This window comes from Phyllobates terribilis, unplaced genomic scaffold (assembly GCF_046119375.1).
Source record: "Phyllobates terribilis strain yellow unplaced genomic scaffold, ASM4611937v1 Scaffold_5__5_contigs__length_657084704, whole genome shotgun sequence".
Taxonomy (NCBI): domain Eukaryota; kingdom Metazoa; phylum Chordata; class Amphibia; order Anura; family Dendrobatidae; genus Phyllobates; species Phyllobates terribilis.
Window position 1 is genome coordinate 574,751,851 of NW_027362765.1, and position 27,917 is coordinate 574,779,767.

The following is a 27,917-nucleotide window of genomic DNA, read 5'->3' on the forward strand; positions in this document are numbered from 1 at the left end:
AAAATTGCCTTCATCATGTCCCATCTCACCGGGGAGGCCCTGGCCTGGCTAAATCCTCTATGGGAGAGAGGAGACCCCCTGGTGTCCGACTTGCCTGCCTTTCTCACGGCTTTCCGGAAAGTCTTCGACGAACCCGGACGGAAGACCTCATCCGCATCATCACTGCTACGCCTCCGTCAGGGAAGTCTCTCCGTGGGCCAATATGCCATACGGTTCCGTACCCTTGCCTCAGAGCTGGCCTGGGATAACGACGCTCTGGTATCCGTCTTCTGGGAGGGTCTGTCTGGCCGTATTAAAGATGAACTTGCCGGTCGGGACATTCCTACCACTCTCGATGACCTAATAACTCTTGCCACCCGGATTGACCTACGGTTCCAGGAGCGTGCCAAAGAGGTCCCCCGTGAGAGGAGGTTTCCACGTCTAGCTCCTACTTTTCAGAAACCCGTCACTCCCTCCGTCTCTCCCCAGGTACACTCTCCTGATCCTATGCAGGTCGACCAGACCAAGATGGTCAAAACCCGTCAGGACTTACGCCGTGCCGAGGGGAGCTGCTTCTACTGTGGCAGTAAGGAGCACCGGATCCGTGCCTGCCCGGAGAGGTCGGGAAACGCCTGTGTCTAGGTTCGCTCAGAGAGGTCGACCTAGACAAGAATAAATCCTCTCCATCTCTGCTGCTGTCAGTCTCAATCGTCTGCGGGGAGAACCGTTATTTCGAACTAGCCCAACTTGACTCTGGAGCAGCCGGGAATCTTATTTCACAGTCCCTGGTAGAGAAATACCGCATCCCCACCAAACCTCTGGCTGTACCCTTGTCTGTTGCTGCCGTGGATGGGGGTCTCTTACCACGCCCCATCCAACTCATCACCGAATCCATTACTCTGCAGGTGGGAATGCTGCATTCTGAGAGTATCTCCTTTCATGTTCTGCCTGGACTCTCTCACGCCCTCTTGCTAGGTCTACCTTGGCTCCAGAGACATGCACCCGTGCTTGACTGGCAGACCGGAGAAGTCCTTCGCTGGGGACAGGACTGCCATAAGACCTGTCTGGTTCCCGTCCATCCTTCTCCTACCCCAGCTAATCTACCTGGACTTCCGATTCCTTATTGGTCTTATGCTGATGTCTTTAATAAAAAGGAGGCAGAGACACTACCCCCTCATAGACCATACGACTGCCCTATCGACCTGTTACCCGGTACTACTCCTCCCCGTGGGCGTATTTATCCATTATCCGCTGCTGAGACCCGGTCGATGTCCGAATATATTGAGGAGAATCTGGCCAGGGGATTCATCCGGAAATCTACCTCCCCGGCGGGAGCAGGCTTCTTATTCGTCAAAAATAAGGACGGCTCTCTCCGTCCCTGTATAGACTATAGAGGCCTTAACCAGATCACGGTGAAGAATAAGTACCCCCTTCCGCTCATTCCGGAGTTATTTGATCGTCTGAGGGGGGCTAGAATCTTCACCAAACTGGACCTCCGTGGGGCGTACAACCTGGTTCGTATCCGTCAGGGGGATGAATGGAAGACGGCATTCAACACCCGGGACGGCCACTATGAATATCTGGTAATGCCCTTTGGTCTCTGTAACGCTCCTGCCGTCTTTCAAGAGTTGGTCAATGACATCTTCCGGGACCTTCTCTACTCCTGCATAGTGGTGTACCTGGACGACATCTTGGTCTTCTCTCCGGATCTCCAAACTCACCGGAGGGACGTTCGTCAGGTCCTGCTCAGGCTCAGGCAGAATCACCTCTTCGCTAAATACGAGAAGTGCCTCTTTGAGCAGACCTCGCTTCCGTTTTTGGGCTACATTATTTCTCAGACCGGCCTACGAATGGATCCAGAGAAACTGTCTGCCATCGAGAAATGGCCTCGACCGGAGGGGTTGAAGGCCATTCAGCGGTTCCTGGGCTTCGCCAACTACTACCGCCTCTTCATACCACACTTCTCTTCCCGGACTGCCCCAATTTCCGCGCTTACCCGTAAGGGTACTAATCCCAAAGAGTGGCCGCCCGAAGCAGAGGAGGCCTTTCTTTCCTTAAAACAGGCCTTCTCTTCCGCCCCGGTGCTGCATCGCCCGGACGGCAACAAGCAGTTCTTCCTGGAAGTTGACGCCTCCTCCTCTGGAGCCGGAGCGGTACTTACTCAAAAATCATCTTCCGGGAGGATGGTAACTTGCGGCTTCTTCTCTAAACTCTTCTCCTCCTCAGAGCGCAATTATTCCATAGGAGACCGAGAGTTATTGGCCATCAAACTGGCATTGGAGGAGTGGCGTTACCTGCTCGAGGGGGCTCTTCACCCGGTAATAATTTACACTGACCACAAGAACTTGGCTTACCTCCAGCATGCCCAGAGACTTAACCCGCGCCAAGCCCGGTGGTCCTTGTTTTTTGCTCGCTTTGATTTTGTTCTTCATTTTCGCCCGGCTGACAAAAACGTCAAGGCGGACGCCTTGTCTCGATCCTTTCTGGTGTCTGATCTCGAGGAAGATCCGAAACACATCATCGATCCCGCCAGAGTAATGCAGGTGGCTCCCGTGAGTCTAAATCGTCTCCCTCCCGGAAAGACGTTCGTATCAGTACCTGATCGGGAGAAGATCCTTCACTGGGGTCACTCATCTAAACTGGCTGGCCATGCCGGTCAGAAAAAGACCCTCGAGCTTATTACCCGGCACTACTGGTGGCCTACCCTGCACAAGGACGTAATAGACTTTGTTTCTGCCTGTGTGTCCTGTGCCCGCAACAAGGTTCCGAGACATCTGCCAGCCGGTCGCCTCCTTCCGCTTTCTGTACCTGCTGCCCCCTGGCAGCATATAGCAATGGACTTTATAACTGACCTCCCAGTCTCTGCCGGTTGTACGGTCATTTGGGTGGTCGCTGACCGCTTCTCCAAGATGGCTCATTTCGTTCCCCTGCCAGGCCTCCCGTCTGCACCCGAGCTAGCTAAAGACTTTATTCGTCACATCTTTCGTCTTCATGGCCTGCCCCTCCACATCGTGTCGGATCGTGGGGTACAGTTTACCTCACGCTTCTGGAGAGCCACTTGTAAACTGCTAGACGTCACCCTGGAATTCTCTTCCGCTTACCACCCACAGTCCAATGGTCAAGTGGAGCGGATCAATCAGAACCTGACCAGTTACCTCCGGCACTTCGTTAATGCCCATCATTCAGACTGGGTGGATCTCCTACCATGGGCCGAGTTCTCTTATAACAATCACGAGAGCGAATCCTCCTCCAAATCCCCGTTTTTTGTAGTCTTCGGTCAGGCATCCTCGGATTCCTTTTCCTGTCTCCACCTCTGTGGACAACCCGGCTGCGGAATCTCTCGTTAGCAAATTTTCCTCCATTTGGGAGAGTACCCGATCCGCACTCCTTCAGTCGTCCGAACGGATGAAAAGACACGCTGACAAAAAACGCCTGGATCCTCCACAATTTCGTCCTGGAGATAAAGTCTGGCTCTCATCTAAATATGTCCGACTCAAGATACCTTCTTACAAGTTAGGGCCTCGGTTCATCGGTCCTCTGGAGGTCATCAGTCAGATCAACCCGGTGGCCTATAAATTGAAACTCCCGGCCAACTTACGGATCCCTAACTCCTTCCATGTATCTCTCCTCAAACCTGTGGTACTTAACTCTTTTTCCAAGTCTACAGGTATGCCTCCTGCTCCGGTTTCTGCTGAGGATGAGTTTGAGGTAGAGAACATTCTTGCCACCAAAAGGGTAAGAGGAAAGACCTTTTTTCTAGTAGATTGGAAGGGGTTTGGTCCTGAGGAGAGAACGTGGGAGCCCCGGGAGAACATCCATGCCCCTCTTATCCTTGCTAAATTTCTGTCTGGCCTAAAAAAGGGGGGGCCTAAAGGGGGGGGTACTGTAGCGCCGGCGTCCCTGCCCTCTGCTAGGCAGGGACGCTGTTCCCCTCACCTCTCTGCTCCGTGCCCGGCGTCCTCCTCCCGCTCTGCTGGCAGCGCGCGCTGCTTCCCGGCCACTGTGCTTAGGGCGCGCGCGCGCGCTCTCCCTCCCTCTTAAAGGGGCCGCGCGCGCCGTCCTAAGGAGTCCCCGGCCAATGGCCGGAGGACTTCACCGTATATAAGGCACCTCCTCCAAAATGGAGGTGCCCGAGCAATGTTGTTGCACTGTTCACTACTCTGCTTCAGCCCTCAGGTCCCGTTGCCAGTTACCTGCCAGCTTGCTGTCTTATTCCTGCCTGATATTCTGCTACTTGCCTGCTAGCCTGAGGTCCGACGGTCTGCCTTACAACTCCTGTCAGTCTGTCTAAGGACCAGCTTGCCCGCTCACCTGGGAGCGCACATCAGCTACCTGCCTGCTTGCCTGAGGTCCGACGGTCTGCCTTCCAACTCCTGTCAGTCTGTCTATGGACCAGCTTGCCCGCTCACCTGGGAGCGCACATCTGCTACCTGCCTGCTAGCCTACCTGGAGGCTCCGCCGTCACGTGCTGTGACCACCTGCCTGTCCTGTGACTCCTGCCCGCTCACCTGGGAGCGCTCATTTGCTGCCTGTCTGCTAGCCTACCTGGAGGCTCTGCCGTCACGTGCTGTGACCACCCGCCTGTCCAGAGACTTCTGCCCGCTCACCTGGGAGCGCTCATCTGCCGCCTGTCTGTTGGTCTTCCTGGAGGCTCCGCCGTCACATGCTGTGACCACCCGTTTATCCAGAGACTCTCGCCTGCTCACCTGGGAGCTCACGTCTACCATCAGCCGCCACAGGTCGTACCAACCCTTTACCCAGAGACTGCCCCGGTCACTTGCCATGACCATCTGCCCGTTCATCCAGAGACTGCCCCGGTCACTTGCTGTGACCTCCTGCCCGTTCTTCCAGAGACTGTCCCGGTCACCTGCTGTGACTGCCTGCCTGGTCGCCACCCGCTCCCTTACAAGGACCGCCCCCTTGTATAGTAGCTCAGAGGTTCCGCCTCCCAGACCCGTTACATAGATCCTCATCCAATGTCCTGTGAAATGGCCAGTGAGCCTGTGTCTTACAGCGGTTATATAGCCCACTCATAGTATCTGTTATCTATATATGGCATTAACGTACACTGAGCTAAAAATAGCCTGAAGGTCTAGCACTAGGCTGATGCAATCTTGTATATGGATACAGAATTAAGAATAAAATGAATATCCGAAATTAATATTTAACAATTCCCCCTTTTGAGGGTGACAGACATCAACTGGAATCCTTAAAGTAGATAGATTCATCATTAGGATAACGGAATCATCTTTCTTTTTTCTTCTTCCTTGGCAATATAATTTAGTGTCCATAATAATAATAATAATGATGATAATATCAATATCGGATTATTGTTATACTCATTCAATAGCATAGCATAATGATGTGAATTCATGTTATGATAAGCCGTGACTAATATTCATATAAAATATATATTATACTTCCCTAAATCTAAATCAAAGCAATCGCGGGTCCAGTCGTCATCATCTGATGTCATCGGATCTTCTTCTTGGTTCTTTTAAAACACAGTCTTTAGATGAAAACTCCTTTGAAATAAATTATAACGTTTAGATATTGCACAGTCCATAATTGTACTCTTTGTTAGGAAGATCATGTGTGTCAGTTAAATGTTGATAAGAAAACAAAGTCCATTGATGAAATATAGCTTTAATATCTGTGCAGTGTCAATTGAACTTACGTTGGATTGTCTTTAGATAATTCTCGAATCCTCCGTGTCATCCGCACTGCTCTCGTGTCACTTTTGGAACAGATGTGACGTCTTTGGCCAGCAAAGCAAGGGTTAACTTGACACTTCCCTGCTTATTATAGCACCATAACCAGTACTTAGTCCTTAATGCACAGGACACATGTCAGGGTGGCAGCTTCCTGACAATTGAATGTTCACCAGCTTTCAGGTGATAAGAAACCACTGGAACGTGATGAAAACTTGAACACAACACATATATATTGGAACAGTATCATTATATTTAATGAAGCAATATTCTTGACAATACACTAGACATTACTTTATTAAGTATTAATGTGTTTTCTTAATTGAGATATTGAACTGAAATAAAATCAAAAATGAGAATTAAAATTAATAAATAGAAAATAAGAATAGAGTAAGAATAAAAATTTAAGCGTGAAAAATAAGAATAAAAATAAGAATAAGGCCTTTATATGTTAATGACAAAATGCAGAGTAATTATGTTCTCAGTAACAAATCTGGATGATTTCATATTTGTCATAACCTTGTATTACCGAAAATAATTAAGTTAAGCAACTTTGCATGCAATACCCTTCTTAGTTATACCATTGTACCTTATTAATATTTCTTCTTTATTAAAATGTGTGAAAAATAAGTATTGACCAAATGTGATTATCAGGATCAAAAACACATTTTCCCCCTTAATGCCAAAAATATTATTTTATAAAATAATTAATGTATCAGAACCAAAATTAAAAAGTTATTCTTCTATGAATATTTTGTATACATTTCATATCAATTTGTAGCATATTTGTCTGAAGATGTGTACTCATCTAGATAATCATTATTAAACCATACTGATGTGTGGTTGCACTTGTCCACTATTAACTAAATCAATCAATAATAATTACTACAGAAATATATATACAGTACAGACCAAAAGTTTGGACACACCTTCTCATTTAAAGATTTTTCTGTATTTTCATGACTATGAAAATTGTACATTCACACTGAAGGCATCAAAACTATGAATTAACACATGTGGAATTATATACTTAGCAAAAAAGTGTGAAACAACTGAAAATATGTCTTATATTCTAGGTTCTTCAAAGTAGCCACCTTTTGCTTTGATGACTGCTTTGCACACTCTTGGCATTCTCTTGATGAGCTTCAAGAGGTAGTCACCGGAAATGGTCTTCCAACAATCTTGAAGGAGTTCCCAGAGATGCTTAGCACTTGTTGGCCCTTTTGCCTTCACTGTGCGGTCCAGCTCACCCCAAACCATCTCGATTGGGTTCAGGTCTGGTGACTGTGGAGGCCAGGTCATCTGGCGTAGCACCCCATCACTCTCCTCCTTGGTCAAATAGTCCTTACACAGCCTGGAGGTGTGTTTGGGGTCATTGTCCTGTTGAAAAATAAATGATGGTCCAACTAAACGCAAACCGGATGGAATAGCATGCCGCTGCAAGATGCTGTGGTAGCCATGCTGGTTCAGTATACAGTTATATGAAAAAGTTTGGGCACCCCTATTAATCTTAAGCTTAATGTTTTATAAAAATTGGTGTTTTTGCAACAGCTATTTCAGTTTGATATATGTAATAACTGTTGGACACAGTAATGTTTCTGCCTTGAAATGAGGTTTATTGTACTAACAGAAATGTACAATTATGCATTCAATCAAAATTTGACAGGTGCATAAGTATGGGCACCTCCCCAGAAAAGTGACATTAATATTTAGTAGATCCTCCTTTTGCAAAAATAACAGCCTCTAGTCGCTTCCTGTAGCTTTTAAGGAGTTCCTGGATCCTGGATGAAGGTATTTTTGACCATTCCTCTTTACAAAACAATTCCAGTTCAGTTAAGTTTGATGGTCGCCGAGCATGGACAGCCCTCTTCAAATGATCCCACAGATGTTCAATGAAATTCAGGTCTGGGGACTGGGATGGCCATTCCAGAACATTGACCAGGGGAGGAGTCCTGAGGAGGAGTCCTGAGGAGATAATTTGCATATTCCCACTGCATTTTGGGGTAAGTGAAGAGTCTCCACGAGCTCAAAGAACACTGGATTTTGGCTGTTGGAGCTGAAAAGAGGACATCGGTAAACCAGGGGAGGAGTCCTGAGGAGATAATTTGCATATTCCCACTGCATTTTGGGGTAAGTGAAGAGTCTCCGCGAGCTCAAAGAACACTGGATTTTGGCTGTTGGAGCTGAAAAGAGGACATCGGTAAACCAGGGGAGGAGTCCTGGGGAGATAATTTGCATATTCCCACTGCATTTTGGGGTAAGTGAAGAGTCTCCGCGAGCTCAAAGAACACTGGATTTTGGCTGTTGGAGCTGAAAAGAGGACATTGGTAAACCGCGCGCCAGTAGGCGCGCGCATTTTGAAGCTTTTTTTTTAAGCTTTTTTCACTGTTTTCAGAACATTAACAATAAGAACATGGAAGAGTCCAGGAGCCATTTGGTGAGCTGCATATCCTGCTACATGTTCACAGACTTGCCAGTGGAAAAGCCAAACTTCACATGCCAGAAATGCAAGCTTGTGTCCCTGTTGGAGGAAAAGTTGCGAAATCTAGAAGAGAGGTTAACTACCTTGAAAATCATTAAGGAAGGTGAAGAGTTCTTAGACAGAGAATTATCTCTTCATGATTCAGAAAGAGAAGAAATTCGAACTGCACCTGACGAAACAGAGGAATGGAAGCATGTGACCCACAGAAGCAGGAGGATCGAGAGGCAGTCAGCACCCATACTGCTCAGGAACCAGTACCAGGCTCTCACGCAGGAGAACCATGAAGAAATACAGCAAAATAAGACTTTGCCAGCAATGAATAACCTTGTAAGCCCTCAGAATCCTCCTGGATGGAGAAAGAAGAATGTTGTGAAGAAAAAACGGAGAGTGGTGGTCATGGGGGATTCCCTGTTAAGAGGAACAGAGGCCGCTATCTGCAGACCAGACATAACCTCAAGAGAAATGTGCTGTCTTCCAGGAGCAAAAATTAAAGATGTGTCTGACAGGATATCAAGACTCTTCAGACCTACAGATCACTACCCATTCCTGCTAATACATGTGGGGACAAATGACACCGCAAGAAAGGACCTGGAAACCATCTGCAGTGACTTTGAAGACTTAGGCAAGAAAGTGAAAGAATTGGGAGCGCAGGTGGTCTTCTCATCCATCCTCCCAGTGGATGGCCATGGAACAATGAGGTGGAATAAGATTCTACAGGTGAACAACTGGCTACGTCGATGGTGCCGTCAACAAGGATTTGGATTTCTGGATCACGGAATGAATTACCTATACGATGGACTACTTGCTACAGATGGGGTGCACCTTACGAAGACTGGAAAACATGTATTTGGAAGTCGCCTTGCTACACTCATCAGAAGAGCTTTAAACTAGAACAATGTGGGAAGGGAAGCAAAAGGCCAGAAAAAGCCATACAGCTGACAAATACTATTGAGATCTCTGCTACTGGAAGTGGAAAAGAAGAACAAAGACAAAAAAATCTAAATAAAAATATGGGAGGAAGAGAAACCAATCACAAACTAAAATGTTTTTATACAAATGCACAAAGCATGGGCAACAAACAAGGAGAATTGGAACTACTAATGCAGGAAAAGGAATATGATGTCATTGGAATCACTGAAACTTGGTGGGACGATACACATGATTGGAATAAAAGGCTAAAAGGATACAACTTATTTGCAAGAAACAGACTTGATAAACGAGGAGGAGGTGTTGCATTGTATGTTAGAAAAGCGTATATCTGCACAGAGATTGAAGCTTCAGAGACTGGGAGTTCTGTGGAAACTGTTTGGGTAAGAATACAAGGAGAGAACAACGGAAAGGACACCATTGTAGGCATTTACTACAGGCCACCTGGGCAAGCTGAAGATATGGATGAACTCTTTATGTATCAAATGACCAAGTTCTCCAAAAAATATGACGTAGTGGTCATGGGAGATTTCAACTATCCAGACATTTGTTGGGAATCTCTATCAAGTAAAACTAACAGGTCAAGCAAATTCTTATCCTCTCTTGCTGACAACTTTATCTTCCAAAAGGTAGGGGAGAAAACAAGGGGATCTGCTACTTTGGATCTAATCCTTATAAACAGGGAGGAAATGGTTGAGGAGGTAAAGGTGGCTGGGACCCTAGGAGGCAGCGATCATGCTATTATAGAATTTTGGATAACTAGAGGAGGAAGACATGTGAAGACTCAAACTTCAAGGTTAGATTTTAGAAAGGCAGATTTTAAGAGACTCAGAAAGAGAATAGGAGGGATCCAATGGCTGGATGTCCTTAAGGACAAAAATGTCCAGGAAGGATGGGAAATTTTTAAAAATGAGATTCTCAAAGCACAATCGTTAACAATCCCGAAAAGTAGGAAGAATGGGAAGCATTTAAGGAAACCAGGATGGATGAACACAGAACTTAAACACATGCTAAAAAGAAAGAAAGAAATGTTTATTAAATGGAAAGAGGGAGGCATATCTAAAGAAGATTATAATGCAGTCTGCAGATCCTGCAGGGCACGTATCAGGTTAGCTAAAGCTGACAATGAATTAAGGCTTGCAAGAGATGTCAAAAGCAATAAAAAAGGATTTTGGGGGTATGTCAAAAGTAAAAGAAAAGTCAAAGATGCTATAGGATTTTTACAGGATGAAAATGGAGAAATGGTAAGAGAGGATGTTGAGAAGGCCGAACTTTTTAATTCCTATTTTGCATCTGTTTTCTCTCAGAAAGAAAATGTAACATCAACTGATCTTCACTGTCCTTTTAAAGGAATAGAGGAATCAAAGTTATCTGTAAACAGAAAGATTGTGAGGGAATATTTAGCTAACATAAATGAGTTCAAGTCTCCAGGTCCAGATGAATTACACCCCAGAGTACTGAAGGAGATCGTAGAAGAAATTTTAGAACCACTCTCCATAATCTTTGAAAATTCTTGGAGAACAGGAGAAGTCCCAGAAGACTGGAGAAGAGCAAATGTTGTTCCTATCTTCAAAAAGGGGAAGAAGGTGGACCCAGGGAACTATAGGCCGGTGAGTCTGACTTCTATACCAGGAAAGATCTTTGAACAAATTATTAAACAACATGTATGTAAGTACATGGATAAGAATGAAGTGATTAACCAGAGTCAGCATGGGTTTGTAACTAACAAGTCATGTCAGACTAACTTAATTTCCTTCTATGACATAATCACTGACTGGGTGGATCAGGGAAATGCTGTAGATATAGTATATCTTGACTTCAGCAAAGCATTTGACAAAGTATCTCACACTATCCTTATTGAAAAAATGACCAAGTATGCAATGGACCAGGCAACTGTTAGGTGGATTCATAACTGGCTTAGTGATCGGACTCAAAGGGTGGTTGTAAATGGCTTCACATCCAGCTGGATGAATGTCTCAAGTGGGGTACCACAGGGCTCCGTCCTGGGACCTGTATTGTTCAACATCTTTATCAATGATTTAGATGAAGGAATTGAGGGTAAACTGATTAAATTTACTGATGACACAAAGCTAGGAGGGATAGCTAATACTAGAGAAGAGAGAGGATTCAAAAAGACCTAAATAAACTGGAGCAGTGGGCAGCAACCAACAGAATGGTTTTTAACAGGGAAAAATGCAAAGTACTACATCTGGGCAATAAAAATGAAAAAAGCATATACAGAATGGGAGGAATAGAGCTAAGCAACAGTACATGTGAAAAAGACTTAGGTATACTAATAGATCATAGACTAAACATGAGTCAACAGTGTGATGCAGCAGCAAAAAAGGCAAATACAATTCTGGGATGTATTAACAGAAGCATACAGTCTAGATCACGTGAAGTCATTATCGGTCTTTACTCCTCTTTGGTCAGACCTCATCTGGAATACTGTGTACAGTTTTGGGCACCACATTTTAAAAAAGACATAGACAAACTGGAGCAAGTTCAGAGAAGAGCGACCAGAATGGTGACTGGTCTGCAAACCATGTCCTATGAGGAACGGTTGCAGGATTTGGGAATGTTTAGCTTGCAAAAAAGAAGACTGAGAGGAGACTTAATAGCTGTCTACAAATATGTCAAGGGCTGTCACATTGTAGAAGGATCATCTTTATTCTCATTTGCACAAGGAAAGACTAGAAGCAATGGGATGAAACTAAATGGGAGGAGACACAGATTAGATATTAGAAAAAACTTTTTGACAGTTAGGGTGATTAATGAGTGGAACAGGCTGCCACGAGAGGTGGTGAGTTCCCCTTCAATGGACGTCTTCAAACAGAGGCTGGACAGACATCTGTCTGAGATGATTTAGTGAATCCTGCTTTGAGCAGGGGGTTGGACCAGATGACCCAGGAGGTCCCTTCCAACTCAACCATTCTATGATTCTATGATTCATTGTAATTGTTCCTCTGCATGAATGCCTGAGTAGATTTGGAGCGGTGTTTTGGATCATTGTCTTGCTGAAAGATCCATCCCCTGCGTAACTTCAACTTTATCACTGATTCTTGAACATTATTGTCAAGAATCTGCTGATACTGAGTGGAATCCATGCGTCCCTCAACTTTAACAAGATTCCCGATGCCGGCATTGGCCACACAGCCCCAAAGCATGATGGAACCTCCACCAAATTTTACTGTGGGTAGCAAGTGTTATTCTTGGAATCCTGTGTTTTTTTGCCGCCATGCATAACGCCTTTTTGCATGACCAAACAACTCAATCTTGGTTTCATCAGTCCACAGGACCTTCTTCCAAAAAGAAATTGGCTTCTCCAAATGTGCTTTTGCATACCTCAGCCGACTCTGTTTGTGGCGTGCTTGCAGAAACGGCTTCTTTCGCATCACTCTCCCATACAGCTTCTCCTTGTGCAAAGTATAGATGACCGATGCACAGTGACACCATCTGCAGCAAGTTGATGCTGCAGCTCTCTGGAGGTGGTCTGAGGATTGTCCTTGACTGATCTCACCATTCTTCTTCTTGCCTTTCTGATGTTTTTCTTGGCCTGCCACTTCTGGCCTTAACAAGAACTGTCCCTGTGTTCTTCCATTTCCTTACTATGTTCCTCACAGTGGAAACTGACAGGTTAAATCTCTGAGAAAGCTTTTTGTATCCTTCCCCTGAACAACTATGTTGAATAATCTTTGTTTTCAGATCATTTGACAGTTGTTTTGAGGAGCCCATGATGCCACTCTTCAGAGGAGATTCAAACAGGAGAACAACTTGCAAGTGGCCACTTTAAGTAGCTTTTCTCATGATTGCATACACCTGGCTATGAAGTTCAAAGCTCAATGAGGTTTCAAAACCAAAAAAAGGGCTTTAGTAAGTCAGTAAAAAGTAGGTAGGAGTATTTAAAACAAGAAAATGATAAGGGTGCCCATACTTATGCACCTGTCAAATTTTGTTTGAATGCAGATTGCACATTTTCTGTTAGTACAATAAACCTCATTTAAAGGCAGAAACATTACTGTGTCCAACAGTTATTACATATATCAAACTGAAATAGCTGTTGCAAAAACACCAATTTTAAGAAAACATTAAGCTTAAGATTAATAGGGGTGCCCAAACTTTTTCATATAACTGTACCTTCAATTTTGAATAAATCCCCAACAGTGTCACCAGGAAAGCACCCCCACACCATCACACCTCCTCCTCCATGCTTCACGGTGGGAATCAGGCATGTAGAGTCCATCCGTTCACCTTTTCTGCGTCGGCCAAAGACAGGGTGATTTGAACCAAAGATCTCAAATTTGGACTCATCAGACCAAAGCACAGATTTCCACTGGTCTAATGTCCATTCCTTGTGTTCTTTAGCCCAAACAAGTCTCTTCTGCTTGTTGCCTGTCCTTAGCAGTGGTTTCCTAGCAGCTATTTTACCATGAAGGCCTGCTGCACAGTCTCCTCTTAACAGTTGTAGAGATGTGTCTGCTGCTAGAACTCTGTGTAGCATTGACCTGGTCTCTAATCTGAGCTGCTGTTAACCTGAAATTTCTGAGGCTGGTGACTCGGATAAACTTATCCTCAGAAGCAGAGGTGACTCTTAGTCTTCCTTTCCTGGGGCGGTCCTGATGTGAGCCAGTTTCTTTGTAGCGCTTGATGGTTTTTGCATCTGCACTTGGGGACACTTTCAAAGTTTTCCCAATTTTTCGCACTGACTGACCTTCATTTCTTAAAGTAATTATGGCCACTCGTTTTTCTTTAATTAGTTGCTTTTTTCTTGCCATAATACAAATTCTAACAGTCTATTCAGTAGGACTATCAGCTGTGTATCCACCAGACTTCTGCACAACACAACTGATGGTCCCAACCCCATTTATAAGGCAAGAAATCCCACTTATTAAACCTGACAGGGCACACCTGTGAAGTGAAAACCATTTCCGGTGACTACCTCTTGAAGCTCATCAAGAGAATGCCAAGAGTGTGCAAAGCAGTCATCAAAGCAAAGGGTGGCTACTTTGAAGAACCTAGAATATAAGACATATTTTCAGTTGTTTCACACTTTTTTGTTAAGTATATAATTCCACATGTGTTAATTCATAGTTTTGATGCCTTCAGTGTGAATGTACAATTTTCATAGTCATGAAAATACAGAAAAATCGTTAAATGAGAAGGTGTGTCCAAACTTTTGGTCTGTACTGTATATATATATATATACCGTATTTTTCGGACTATAAGACGCACTTTTTGCCTCCAAAATTTTGGAGGAAAATGGGGGGTGCGTCTTATAGTCCGAATGTCGCTGGGGGGGGGGTTATATATGTACACTGGTAAAAAAAATAAAGGGAACACTCAAATAACACATCCTAGATCTGAATGAATGAAATATTCTCATTGAATACTTTGTTCTGTACAAAGTTGAATGTGCTGACAAAAAAATCACACAAAAATCATCAATGGAAATCAAATTTATTAACCAATGGAGGCCTGGATTTGGAGTCACCCCCAAAGTTAAAGTGGAAAAACACACTACAGGCTGATCCAACTTTGATGTAATGTCCTTAAAACAAGTCAAAATGAGGCTCAGTATTGTGTGTGGCCTCCATGTGCCTGTATGACCTCCCTACAATGCCTTGGCATGCTCCTGATGAGGTTGCGGATGGTCTCCTGTGGGATCTCCTCCCAGACCTGGACTAAAGCATCCGCCAACTCCTGAACAGTCTGTGGTGCAACGTGACGCTGCTGGATGGAGCGAGACATGATGTCCCAGATGTGCTCAATCGGATTCAGGTCTGGGGAACAGGCGGGCCAGTCAACATCTTCAATGCATTCATCTTGCAGGAACTGCTGACACATATGGTCTCACAAGGGGTCTGAAGATCTCACCTCGGTACCTAATGGCAGTCAGGCTACCTCTGGCGAGCACATGGAGGGCTGTGTGGCCATCCAAAGAAATGCCACCCCACCCCATTACTGACCAACTGCCAAACCGGTCATGAAGGATGTTGCAGGCAGCAGATCGCTCTCCACGGCGTCTCCAGACTGTCACATTTGTCACATGTGCTCAGTGTGAACCTGCTTTCATCTGTGAAGAGCACAGGGCGCCAGTGGTGACTTTGCCAATCCTGGTGTTCTGTGGCAAATGCCAAGCATCCTGCACAGTGTTGGGCTGTGAGCACAACCCCCATCTGGGGACGTCGGGCCCTCATACCACCCTCATGGAGTCGGTTTCTAACCATTTGTGCAGACACATGCACATTTGTGGCCAGCTGGAGGTCATTTTGCAGGGCTCTGGCAGTGCTCCTCCTTGCACAAAGGCGGAGGTAGCGGTCCTGCTGCTGGGTTGTTGCCCTCCTATGGCCCCCTCCACGTCTCCTGGTGTACTGGCCTTTCTCCTGGTAGCGCCTCCAGCCTCTGGACACTACGCTGACAGACACAGCAAACCTTCTTGCCACAGCTCGCATTGATGTGCCATCCGGGATGAGCTGCACTACCTGAGCAACCAACATTCAAAAGTGGCCAAAACATCAGCCAGAAAGCATTGGTACTGAGATGTGGTCTGTGGTCTCCACCTGCAGAACCACTCCTTTATTGGGTGTGTCTTGATAACTGCCAATAATTTCCATCTATTGTCTATTCCATTTGCACAACAGCATGTGAAATTGATTGTCAATCAGTGTTGCTTCCTAAGTAGACAGTTTGATTTCACAGAAGTTTGATTTACTTGGCGTTATATTCTGTTGTTTAAGTGTTCCCTAGGTTTTAGAGGAGGAAAATAGAAAAATAATGTAAACAAAAAATGGGGTCACGATGCACTGTTAAGGGGGAAAGGGTCTGCTGCTGACAGTGGTATAGGGGTAATGTCCCCCAATTCTGATAATATCCCCCATCCTGGTAGATATGTTCCCCCTTCCTATTATACGTGGCCCCCATCCCCATCCTGGTATGCATGGCACCCCTCAGGGAGGGGAGAGCAGATTTAGACGCTGGACCCGGTCAGGTGACTTCCAGGAAGGAGTTCCTGGAGATAAGAGGCCAGCGTGCCAAGCAGCAGAGAGGATCAGACGTGTTCTCTGCGTGCTGAGAAGCCCCGCGTCGCAGGCCTACGCCAGAGGCCTGTGAGGTGCCACAGGCGGGCGCCGGTGGAAGAGCTCCGGATCCCTTACAGATGTGACCCGAGTGCTGTGCCTGAGGAGACTCGGAACCTGCTTGCGGTGCTGAGTGAGTTCGCGAAACCCGACGTCGCCCGCCGACAGACCAGGTCTGGACCCCCCTACCCAAGGCTTGAGAGACTGCCTCCAACAGTCAAGCAGAGAGGAGTTGAGAGACGGCTGCCCCAGGAAAGTCATGCCAATGAAGGCAGACGAGCTGCATACGTGAACAGGGCCGTCACTTCTACTGTTCACTCACGGTACTGGGGCCAATTGGGTTTAGGTACTCAGGTTGGGAGGGGAACGGTTGGGACTAAAGAAGCTCAACGCGATCTAATTGAATTTGTCTGGAAAAGACTTTTGGCCTAGCGGGAATAACCCATGACCCCCGCTAGGGCCATATGCAGAGTTAAAGAACTCACGTGGTGTCTCCCATGATTTAGGGCAACACATCACTTTGAGAGACTTCGTATTTTGCCAACATTTCAAATTACTGTTCATTACACTTTTTGCCAATCCCTTGTTCAGAATACCTGTTATATATATATATATAAATAACTGTTTATATTAATCTCTGACTGTTCTCGCCTTGTGTCTCTGTGCGTTGCATTCCGGCACCTGCATTACAGTTATACCTATATTCCTATTGAATGTAGATGAAATATGTTCCTGGGCATGTGTATTTGTGATATTTCACCCATAATCCCCATACAGAGCAATAGTTATACCCATATTCCTATGAGAAGTAGATGAAATATGTTCCTGGGCATGTGTATTTGTGATATTTCACCCATAATCCCCATACAGAACAATAGTTATACCTATATTCCTATGAGATGTTGATGAGATATATCACCAGGCGTGTGTAACCCCGATATTCTACACATAATCCCAAATAGTTACAATCTTTTTTTCCCTGGTTCTATTATTAAACATTAATCCAGCCCTGTTTATGTTCTGATTCATTTAAGCATTTCCATTGAATTCCCTCTGATTCCTTTCTATATTACAGGTCAACAAGAGTTAAAAACTGCAGCTTCTCATAATCCAGTATCAAGGCCAGAAGTCATTTCCTGGTCTGCATTTGAAAAATGTGATGCCATCTAGTGGTCGAGTCTAGCATTGCAGCCCATCTTCCCAATATGCAGTTTAGTACGTCCCCTGTAATGTCATCATTCCTGGGCTCATTACCCTCCTCACTGCACTCCGGCCGGTCTGTGACGAGGAGACCAGAATGGAGCGAGTCTGAGGAGCTCCTGACTCGTCCTGTCACGGCTGAGCCGTCTACACTGGGGCTGTGAGGACCTCGCTCCCCTCCGGTCACCTCAGCGCTGACCTGTGTGGAGTGGAGGCTCCGGTGACCTCACTACAGCCCCCCAGTCTGGTCATCTCACTAGTGAGCCGTCTAGAGTGGAGTGGCTGGAAGGAGACACTCACAGGAGCCACTCCACTCTAGACGCGACCGTGGCCTTAGAGATCCTGTTTTGCGACAGTTTCCATGCGTTACGGCTCCAGTTTCTGGTTGTCTGATTTGCCTTTCGCTTTTTTTCTTCCGGGTGTAGGCAATGACAGCTATTGGCTCCTTAGCGCTGAGTGCGCATGCGTGCCCGATGTACTGAGACTGCGCAAGTGTTAGGGGGTCATCGCTAAAGTTCGGGACTATCAGCTTCCTGATTGTTTCCGTCCAGGGGAGTAAGTCGCGACTCATGATGAGCAGACACTCCCCGGAGGCGTGTGCGGAGCAATGAGTGCGGGCTCCGAGGTGGAGGAACCCTGCAGCAAGAGGCTCCGGAGAGGAGAAGCAGAAGTTGCCGAGGGCTGTGAGAGAGAGAGGGGCTCCCCGGGAAGCCGGGACCCCAGCAGCACCGTGGGGAACAGAGGTGAAGCAGTAGGGTCATCACATGCCTGCGCTTTACGGGTGTGACACCCGGCACTTTCACTTTCTCCTGCTGCTCCCCCTGTATGGCGTCAGCACGGGGCAGGTGATTGTATCCACCCCCTTATCAGAAGGGACCCTGTGTGTGCGTATGGGGGGGGTCCCACCAGTGTCCTTCAGTGTATACTAGTGGGTGGTACCCCTCCGCTCTGCATGGTGCGTGTTCTACTGGAGCGGACTACCAGTGAGTCCTAAAGTATGCATCTCTACCAGGAGGGGCGCTCTCCATCTCCGGTGGTTATGCATAAAAAGGTGTTAATTTTTAGACAATGAGTCCACCCCGCGTCCCACTACTTTTGTCATGTTGTTCAGAAGGGGGTCTTAATACCCCAGACACCCCTCTTCACCAGGAGGTCCAGAGCCCTACAGCAGCCTCTAATAGTCCCTTATTGATATGAATGTCACTTTTAGTGGGACCCTTGGTTTATCATCATGTGACTTGGCTCCTCATGGGAAGTGTCTGCAGGAAACCTTGGAAGTCACTACACAGATCTGTAGATCAGAAACCCCAGCAAATGTTTTCAGATTCAAGTGCCAAAATAACAAAAAATAGCGGAAATATTGTTTCCAGATCAAACACAATGACCCGATTCACTAATGCAGCCGAATAGGTAGCCAGTGTGAGCTTGGACCTGGCAACTAAAAGATGTTGTAAATTTCTCACACTTGTGCACATTGTACTATTTGGCGCATCCTGCTAGAATTTTTCCCAATTCACAGTTGGCTTACTTTATGCCACAACCGTTTTTAACCCTAGAAATAAGTATTTTGAGATTACAGAGCCATCCATGCCACTGTCTGTAATATTGTCTAGAGGGCCACACATTTGTGCTATGTATGTCATACATCAATAATAATTGTCTACATTGTCTTACACAAAAGAAAGTGCAACTTCTTACACAATGCCAAGAGTAAATGTGACAGCGTCCATGCCCGAAAATGGTGTAAATCCTCAATATCTGCCCTGTTGGTTCAGTATGCATTTGTTAAACATTCCTAGGAGCCGGAGGTGCCGGTCACTGGTAATCATAGTATTTTACCTACCGCTTCCCTAGATCATAAGTTATTTTCTATCTCCTGGTACAATCAAGGAAAACGTTATTGGTTTCTACCAATGAGTCCTGGTTTTAGGACAAGTCATGTGCTTCGTGCTATTTCTTGTGCACACCTCTAAGCCGGGGCTAGTTAATCCATGTCTGCTACAAAGAACGCTTTATCTTCTTATTTTACAGTTTTTAAACAGAGGACCCTTCATTCTTGGTTGGAACATAAAGGAAGGCGGACAGACAAGATTAAAAGGTGAGTTATTAATATGCTTTATATTAACTCCATAAAAAAATACTTGATGATGTGTAATCCTCAGATTGTAGCTGATTTATAATGTGACCATTCATGAACTCCAGCATACCCATGTCCTAATTACCCTATTGCATCCAGCCGTCATTGCGTTGGTCGCCCATCCACTGCAAAGTCCAATATAAATGTATCACTGTCGCCCACAAAGCTCTCCACAGTTGTGCACCGCCATACATCTCTCCACTGTCTACTAGTCTACCTAACCTCCCCACAGTGTTGCACCTCCCTTCTGCCTACCACCCTACACGTGCTCTACAGTTCTGCATCGCTCTACATCTCTCACATGTCTGCCACGTTACCCATCCTCTCCACAGTTCTGCACTGCCCTACATCTCTTCCCTCTTCTGTCTGCTACGTTACCCATCCTCTCCACAGTTCTACACTGCCCTACATCTCTTCCCTCTTCTGTCTGCTACGTTACCCATCCTCTCCACAGTTCTGCACTGCCCTAAATCTCTTCCCTCTTCTGTCTGCTACGTTACCCATCCTCTCCACAGTTCTGCACTGCCCTAAATCTCTTCCCTCTTCTGTCTGCTACGTTACCCATCCTCTCCACAGTTCTGCACTGCCCTAAATCTCTTCCCTCTTCTGTCTGCTACGTTTCCCATCCTCTCCACAGTTTTGCACTGCCCTACATCTCTTCCCTCTTCTGTCTACCACCCTACCAATTCTCTCCTTTCTGTCAATAACTGAAGACTTAAACTCTGTAATCTCAACATTTATAGTTGTGCTGCATCAGTTCTCTGGAATGCTCTACCCTAGACAATTTGATTAATTTCCAGTATCCACAGCTTTAAGCATGGCCTAAAACGCCTATCCTCACTAATCTCACTCTTATTACTTATTATAATATTAATATCTAGACTAATGACCCTATCCTTATACTTTTGACTGCACCATACATTACTATCACTTTTTACCTATTGTGTCGTCGTCGCCCCCCTCCCCCCATTTCTTTATAGATTGTAATCTTGCATGCAGGGCCGTCACTCCTGTAACTGTTGAATTATGTGTTACTTGGTAATATCTTTAATGTCTGTACATGTCGCCTCTGAATTGTAAATATGTTGTCGCTATAACAATTATTTATTATATTCTTGCCATTCCCATCTAATGGCTGGTCTGATAAGTTGTCACACAGCACCACTTGAGTTCTCATGAAGACAACACTTATATGACTTATTAAAGTACATGAACGCCATATAGAAGGGTGACCTGCACCAGATGTCACTCTGAGCAGCTCCTGTTTTGGCATATCGAAGCCATTATTGAATTACACTGGCCGCAGTGTAATACCACGTTTTCTAGCCCCCAACTACTAGACGGACAATGCTTGACTGGCTGAAGCCTCACATGGCAAAATCTAAGAATTAGACTAATGATTAATATGCTCCAAGTAAATGGGGTGTTCCAATAACTTATTGGTGCACCCAGCAAATATCAGTATGGACCTGAGGGCTGCTGTGGAAAGATGCTACAGACCAGTAGTTTTAGGTTGCTCATTTTAAAGAGTAATCGTCGTTTTAATTTTTAATAAATCAATAGTGCATGTGAAAATAAGCAACTTTATAATATATCTTATCAGAGAAATGTTTCTTTCTCTGACAAAATTGATTAAGATTCTCAATTATGAGGTAAAATCTGTATTCACTGAATACAGACTTTCCCATTACTGAGATAGGAGATGGCAGTTACTGTGGATACAATTCTATGTAGATGGGGAGGAACTACAAGCAGAGCTCCTCCCTCCTCCTCTCCCTTCTATCTATATAGAATCTCATCAGTAGCAGCTGCCGTCTCCTATCTCAGTAATGGGAAAGTCTGTCTTCACTGAATACAGATTTTTCCTCAGAATTTATGCAAATTGTCTCTTCAGACAGGAAGAGGACTAGAGCTCTATTGCCACCTATTGGAAGTAGCAATCCTAAAAGTCAATATTGACTCTTTAAAGAGCCTTGTCACATGACTTAGGATAAAAGCCAGAGCCAGAATCTTGATGTACCCTGTCTGCAAATTGAGATTTTGACTCTGGCTTTTATCCAAAGTCATATGACAAGGCTCATTAAAGAGTCAATATTGACTTTTAGGATTGCTTCTTCCTATAGGTGATAACAGAGTTCTAGTCCTCTTCCTCTCTGAAGAGACAATTTGGATATTTCCCAGAGGAGTATTGCAGCTTATGTCTCCTCACCTTGACATGCATAACATGTCACTCTCGACAAGGTGAAACGTTACCCCTTTAGACCTCAGAATTGAGGATTTTGATAACTATCAATTCTGGCAGAGAAGAAAGCAAATTGTTCTGATAATATATATTACAAAGTTGCTTATTTTCATGTGTACTATTGATTTCTGAAACCAAAATTAAAATGATGGTTACTTTTTAACCCCTTTCTAGCCCAGTGCGTACTAATAAGTATCTGTGCCCTGGGCCTGATACGTATTAGTACGCCCTGGCGATTTCGCCCGCACACAAGCGGTGCAGGCGACATCACCGCCGGGTGTCAGCTGATAGCACCGGGTGTCAGCTGTGACAATGTACAGGGAGCGGTCCTGCACCGCTCCCTACACATTAATCCCCGAAATGCTGCGATCGAAATTCCAGTGGCAAGAGGAGGTAAGCGCTATACTTATGTAACGGGTCCGGGAGGCGGAACCTCTGAGCTACTATACAAGGGGGCGGCCCTTGTAAGGGAGCGGGTGGCAGTCTCTGGGTGAACGGACAGGGAGTTACGGCAAGTGATCAGGGCAGTCTCTGGGTAAGGGGTAGGTACGACCTGTGATGGCAGAGCCTCCGGGTAGGCTAGCAGGCAGATGGTAGATGTGTGCTCCCAGGTGAGCAAGCGAGAGTCTCTGGAATAGCAGGTGGTCACGGCACGTGACGGCGGAACCTCCGGGCTGGCAGGCAGGTAGGTAACGGAGAAGCGCTCCCAGGTGAGCGGGCAAGAGTCTCTGGAATAGCTGGTGGTCACCGCACGTGACAACGGGACCTCCGGGCTGGCAAGCAGGCAGGTAACGGAGATGCGCTCCCAGGTGAGCGGGCAAGAGTCTCTGAGATAGCTGGTGGTCACAGCACGTGACAACGGAGCCTCCGGGCTGGCAAGCAGGCAGATAACGGAGAAGCGCTCCCAGGTGAGCGGGCAAGCTGGTCCATAGACAGACTGACCGGAGTAGTAAGGCAGACCGTCGGACCTCAGACTGGCAGACAGGTAACAAGTATTCAGGCAGGAATCAGGCAGGTAACTGGCAGGTAAACTGGCAGGAAACTGGCAGGAAACTGGCAGGTAACTGGCAGGTAACTGGCAGGTAACTGGCAACGGGACCTGAGGGCTGAAGCACAGGTGAGACACAGGTGCAAACAACATTGCTCGGGCACCTCCATTTTGGAGGAGGTGCCTTTTATATGATGAAGTCCTCCGGCCATTGGCCGGGGACTCTTTAGGGCGGCGCGCGCGGCCCCTTTAAGAGGAGGGGAGCGCGCGCGCGCGCGCCCTAAGCACAGGGGCCGGGAAGGAGCGCGCGCCGAGAGCAGAGCAGGAGGAGGACGCCGGGACGGAGCGCGCGCTGACAGCAGAGCGAGGAGAGGACGCCGGGCAGGAGCGCGCGCTGACAGCAGAGCGGGGAGAGGACGCCGGGCACGGAGCAGAGCGGTGAGGGGAGCAGCGTCCCTGCCTAGCAGAGGGCAGGGACGCCAGCGCTACAGTACCCCCCCCTTTAGGCCCCCCCTTTTTTAGGCCAGACAGAAATTTAGCTAGGATGAGAGGGGCATGGATGTTCTCCCGGGGCTCCCACGTTCTCTCCTCAGGACCAAACCCCCTCCAATCTACCAGAAAAAAGGTCTTTCCTCTTACCCTTTTGCTGGCAAGAATGTTCTCTACCTCAAACTTGTCCTCAGCAGAAACCAGAGCAGGAGGCGTACCTGTAGACTTAGAAAAAGAGTTAAGTACCACAGGTTTGAGGAGAGATACATGGAAGGAGTTAGGGATCCGTAAGTTGGCCGGGAGTTTCAATTTATAGGCTACCGGGTTGATCTGACCGATGACCACCAGTGGGCCGATGAACCGAGACCCTAACTTATAGGAAGGGATCTTGAGTCGGACATATTTGGACGAGAGCCAGACTTTATCCCCAGGACGGAATTGAGGAGGGTCCATCGCTAAATGCTGCCAGGGGGCAGCAGGTACTGGCAGAGGAAGAAGGCGGCCGGCCGACAGGTGTCTCGGAACTTTGTTGCGGGCGCAGGACACACAGGCAGAAACAAAGTCCATAACATCCTTGTGCAGGTTAGGCCACCAGTAGTGTCGGGTAATAAGCTGGAGGGTCTTTTTCCGACCGGCGTGGTCAGCTAGTTTAGACGAATGACCCCAGTGTAGGATTCTCTCCCGATCAGGTACCGATACGAACGTCTTACCAGGAGGGAGACAATTTAGACTCACGGGAGCCACCTGCATTACTCTGGCGGGATCAATGGGGCAGTCACATGGTCTATGAGGTGGTGATGTCTCTGCCTCCTCCTTAACAAAGACATCAGCACTAGACCAATAAGGAATCGGAAGTCCAGGTAGATTAGCTGGGATAGGAGAGGGACGGACGGAATGGACGGGAACCAGGCAGGTTTTATGACAGGCCTGTCCCCAGTGAAGGACTTCTCCGGTTTGCCAGTCAAGCACGGGTGCATGTCTCTGGAGCCAAGGCAGACCTAGCAAGAGGGCGTGAGGGAGACCAGGCAGAACGTGAAAGGAGATACTCTCTGAATGCAGCATTCCCACCTGCAGAGTAATGGATTCGGTGATGAATTGGATGGGGCGAGGTAAGAGGCCCCCATCCACGGCAACAACAGACAAGGGTACAGCCAGAGGTTTGGTGGGGATGCAGAATTTCTCCACCAGGGACTGTGAAATAAGATTTCCGGCTGCTCCAGAGTCAAGTTGGGCTAGTTCGGAATAACGATTCTCCCCGCAGATGATTGAGACTGACAACAGCAGGGATGGAGAGGATTTATTTTTGTCTAGATCGACCCCTCTGAGTGAACCTAGATACAGGCGTTCTCCCGACCTCTCCGGGCAGGCACGGATCAGATGCTCCTTACTGCCACAGTAGAAGCAGCTCCCCTCGGCACGGCGGAAATCCTGACGGGATTTGACCATCTTGGTCTGGTCGACCTGCATAGGCTCAGGAGAGTGTACCTGTGGAGAAACGGAAGGAATGACGGGTTCCTGGAAAGTAGGAGCTAGACGTAGAATCCTTCTCTCACGGGTGACCTCTTTGGCACGCTCCTGGAACCGTAGGTCAATCCGGGTGGCAAGGGTTATTAGATCATCGAGAGTGGTAGGAATGTCCCGACCAGCAAGTTCATCTTTAATACGGCCGGACAGACCCTCCCAGAAGACGGATACCAGGGCTTCGTTATCCCAGGCCAGCTCCGAGGCAAGGGTACGGAACCGTATGGCATATTGGCCCACGGTGAGGCTTCCCTGACGGAGGCGAAGCAGAGAAGATGCGGATGAGGTCCTCCGTCCGGGTTCGTCGAAGGCTTTCCGGAAAGCCATGAGAAAGGCAGGCAAGTCGGACACCAGGGGATCTCCTCTCTCCCATAGAGGATTTAGCCAGGCCAGGGCCTCCCCGGTGAGATGGGACATGATAAAGGCAATTTTGGCTCGGTCGGAGTTAAACTGGTGGGATAATAGTTCAAAATGCAGGGTGCACTGATTTATGAAGCCCCGAGCCAGGACGGAGTCGCCTCCGAAGCGAGGAGGTGCAGAGAGCCGGGGTCCGGAAAAGGATACCATGGTACTGGCGGAGGTTGTTGGTGGATCAGACAGAGTGTTTAGGCGAGTATTAACATTCCGCAGGTGACCCAGGATGGTCTCCTGTTGGGACCTCTGACGGGACAGTTCAAGACAGAGGTCCGAGAGCGAGGGAGCTTGGGTGCCACCGGGTTCCATGGCCCGAGCAAACTGTAACGGGTCCAGGAGGCGGAACCTCTGAGCTACTATACAAGGGGGCGGCCCTTGTAAGGGAGCGGGTGGCAGTCTCTGGGTGAACGGACAGGGAGTTACGGCAAGTGATCAGGGCAGTCTCTGGGTAAGGGGTAGGTACGACCTGTGATGGCAGAGCCTCCGGGTAGGCTAGCAGGCAGATGGTAGATGTGTGCTCCCAGGTGAGCAAGCGAGAGTCTCTGGAATAGCAGGTGGTCACGGCACGTGACGGCGGAACCTCCGGGCTGGCAGGCAGGTAGGTAACGGAGAAGCGCTCCCAGGTGAGCGGGCAAGAGTCTCTGGAATAGCTGGTGGTCACCGCACGTGACAACGGGACCTCCGGGCTGGCAAGCAGGCAGGTAACGGAGATGCGCTCCCAGGTGAGCGGGCAAGAGTCTCTGAGATAGCTGGTGGTCACAGCACGTGACAACGGAGCCTCCGGGCTGGCAAGCAGGCAGATAACGGAGAAGCGCTCCCAGGTGAGCGGGCAAGCTGGTCCATAGACAGACTGACCGGAGTAGTAAGGCAGACCGTCGGACCTCAGGCAAGCAGGCAGGTAGCTGATATGCGCTCCCAGGTGAGCGGGCAGGCTGGTCCTTTAGACAGACTGACAGGAGTAGTAAGGCAGACCGTCGGACCTCAGACTGGCAGACAGGTAACAAGTATTCAGGCAGGAATCAGGCAGGTAACTGGCAGGTAAACTAGCAGGAAACTGGCAGGAAACTGGCAGGTAACTGGCAGGTAACTGGCAGGTAACTGGCAACGGGACCTGAGGGCTGAAGCACAGGTGAGACACAGGTGCAAACAACATTGCTCGGGCACCTCCATTTTGGAGGAGGTGCCTTTTATATGATGAAGTCCTCCGGCCATTGGCCGGGGACTCTTTAGGGCGGCGCGCGCGGCCCCTTTAAGAGGAGGGGAGCGCGCGCGCGCGCGCGCGCGCGCCCTAAGCACAGGGGCCGGGAAGGAGCGCGCGCCGAGAGCAGAGCAGGAGGAGGACGCCGGGACGGAGCGCGCGCTGACAGCAGAGCGAGGAGAGGACGCCGGGCAGGAGCGCGCGCTGACAGCAGAGCGGGGAGAGGACGCCGGGCACGGAGCAGAGCGGTGAGGGGAGCAGCGTCCCTGCCTAGCAGAGGGCAGGGACGCCAGCGCTACAACTTACCTTCTCTGGCGGCGTCCCGCAGCGTCTGAGTTCTGTCCCGGATGTTGCCATGGTGACCCGATGTCATCATGATAACATCTGGGTCACCAGGAGGCAGGAAGTTGCTTTGGTCATGCGCAGTGCACAACCAAAGTAACTTCTCCCTGTGCAGCACTGACAGGCTGCATAGCACAGGGATGATTCTGCATTCCTGTGCTATACAGCCGATTAGGCTGCAAAAAGTGAAAGTCCCATAGTGGGACAAAGTGTAATAAAAATGTCAGAAAGTGCAAAATAAATAAATAAATATAAATATATATATATATTATATTATATTATATTATATTGTACCCATAAATAAATCTTATGAAAAAATAAATAAACCAATAAAAGTACACATTTGGTATCGCCGCGTCCGGAGCGACCTGATCTATAAAAGTGTCTCGCTAGTTAACCCCTTTAGTGAACACGGTAAAAAATAAAAAACGAAGCCTAAAACGATGTTTTATCATCATACCGCCAAAAAAAAATGGAATAAAACGCGATCAAAAAGAAGAATGTAAATAAAAATGGTACTGCTGAAAACGTCATGTTGTCCCGCAAAAAAACAAGCCGCCATACAGCTCCAACGGCCGAAAAATAAAAGTTATAGCTCTCAGAATAAAGCGATGCAAAAACAGTTATTTTTTCTATAAAATAGTTTTTATTGTGTAAAAGCGCCAAAATATAAAAAAATATAAATGCGGTACTGCTTTAAGCGTACTGACCCCCAAGAATAAAGCTGCCTTATCAATTTTACCACATGCAGAACGGCATAAAAAAAAACCCAATTCCTGAATTGTTGTTTTTTGTTTATTCTGCCTTCTAAAAATCAGAATAGAAAGCGATGAAAAAAATGTCACGTGCCCGAAAATGGTACCAATAAAAACGTCAACTTATCCCGCAAAAAAGCAAGCTGTCACATGACTGTCGGCCGAAATATGGAAAAATGATATCTCTCAAAATATGACGATGCAAAAACTAGTCTTTGCAAAAAAAATGCGTCTTTTAGTGTGTGACAGCTGCCAATCATAAACAAAACAATATAAATCTGGCATCGCTGTAATTGCACCGACCCGAAGAATAAAGACGTCCAATCATTTATATCGCACGAGGAACGGTGTGAAAAATAAACGTTAGGGTTAGTGCTAGGGCTAGGGTTGGGATTTTTTCAGAAGTAAAGGAAAAAAAAAATGATGACGATATGGCGACTAATGTTGAGCGCAAGT

At 47.2% G+C, this 27,917-nt stretch overlaps 1 protein-coding gene across 3 annotated transcripts in view; it reads left to right on the forward strand.

Annotated features, from left to right (window-relative positions):
- Window positions 1–17,807: 17,807 nt before the first annotated feature.
- Window positions 17,808–27,917, forward strand: part of LOC141273703 (poly(ADP-ribose) glycohydrolase-like) — a 133,438-nt gene continuing 123,328 nt past the window's right edge. For 2 of the 3 annotated variants that reach the window (XM_073685958.1, XM_073685960.1), the window contains exons 1-2: window positions 17,808–18,118; window positions 19,407–19,473. In XM_073685958.1, coding sequence (XP_073542059.1) covers window positions 17,983–18,118; window positions 19,407–19,473 — 203 coding nt within the window. In that variant the 5' untranslated portion in view covers window positions 17,808–17,982. The remainder of the gene's footprint in view (window positions 18,119–19,406; window positions 19,474–27,917) is intronic. The other variant, XM_073685961.1, reaches the window with a different exon arrangement.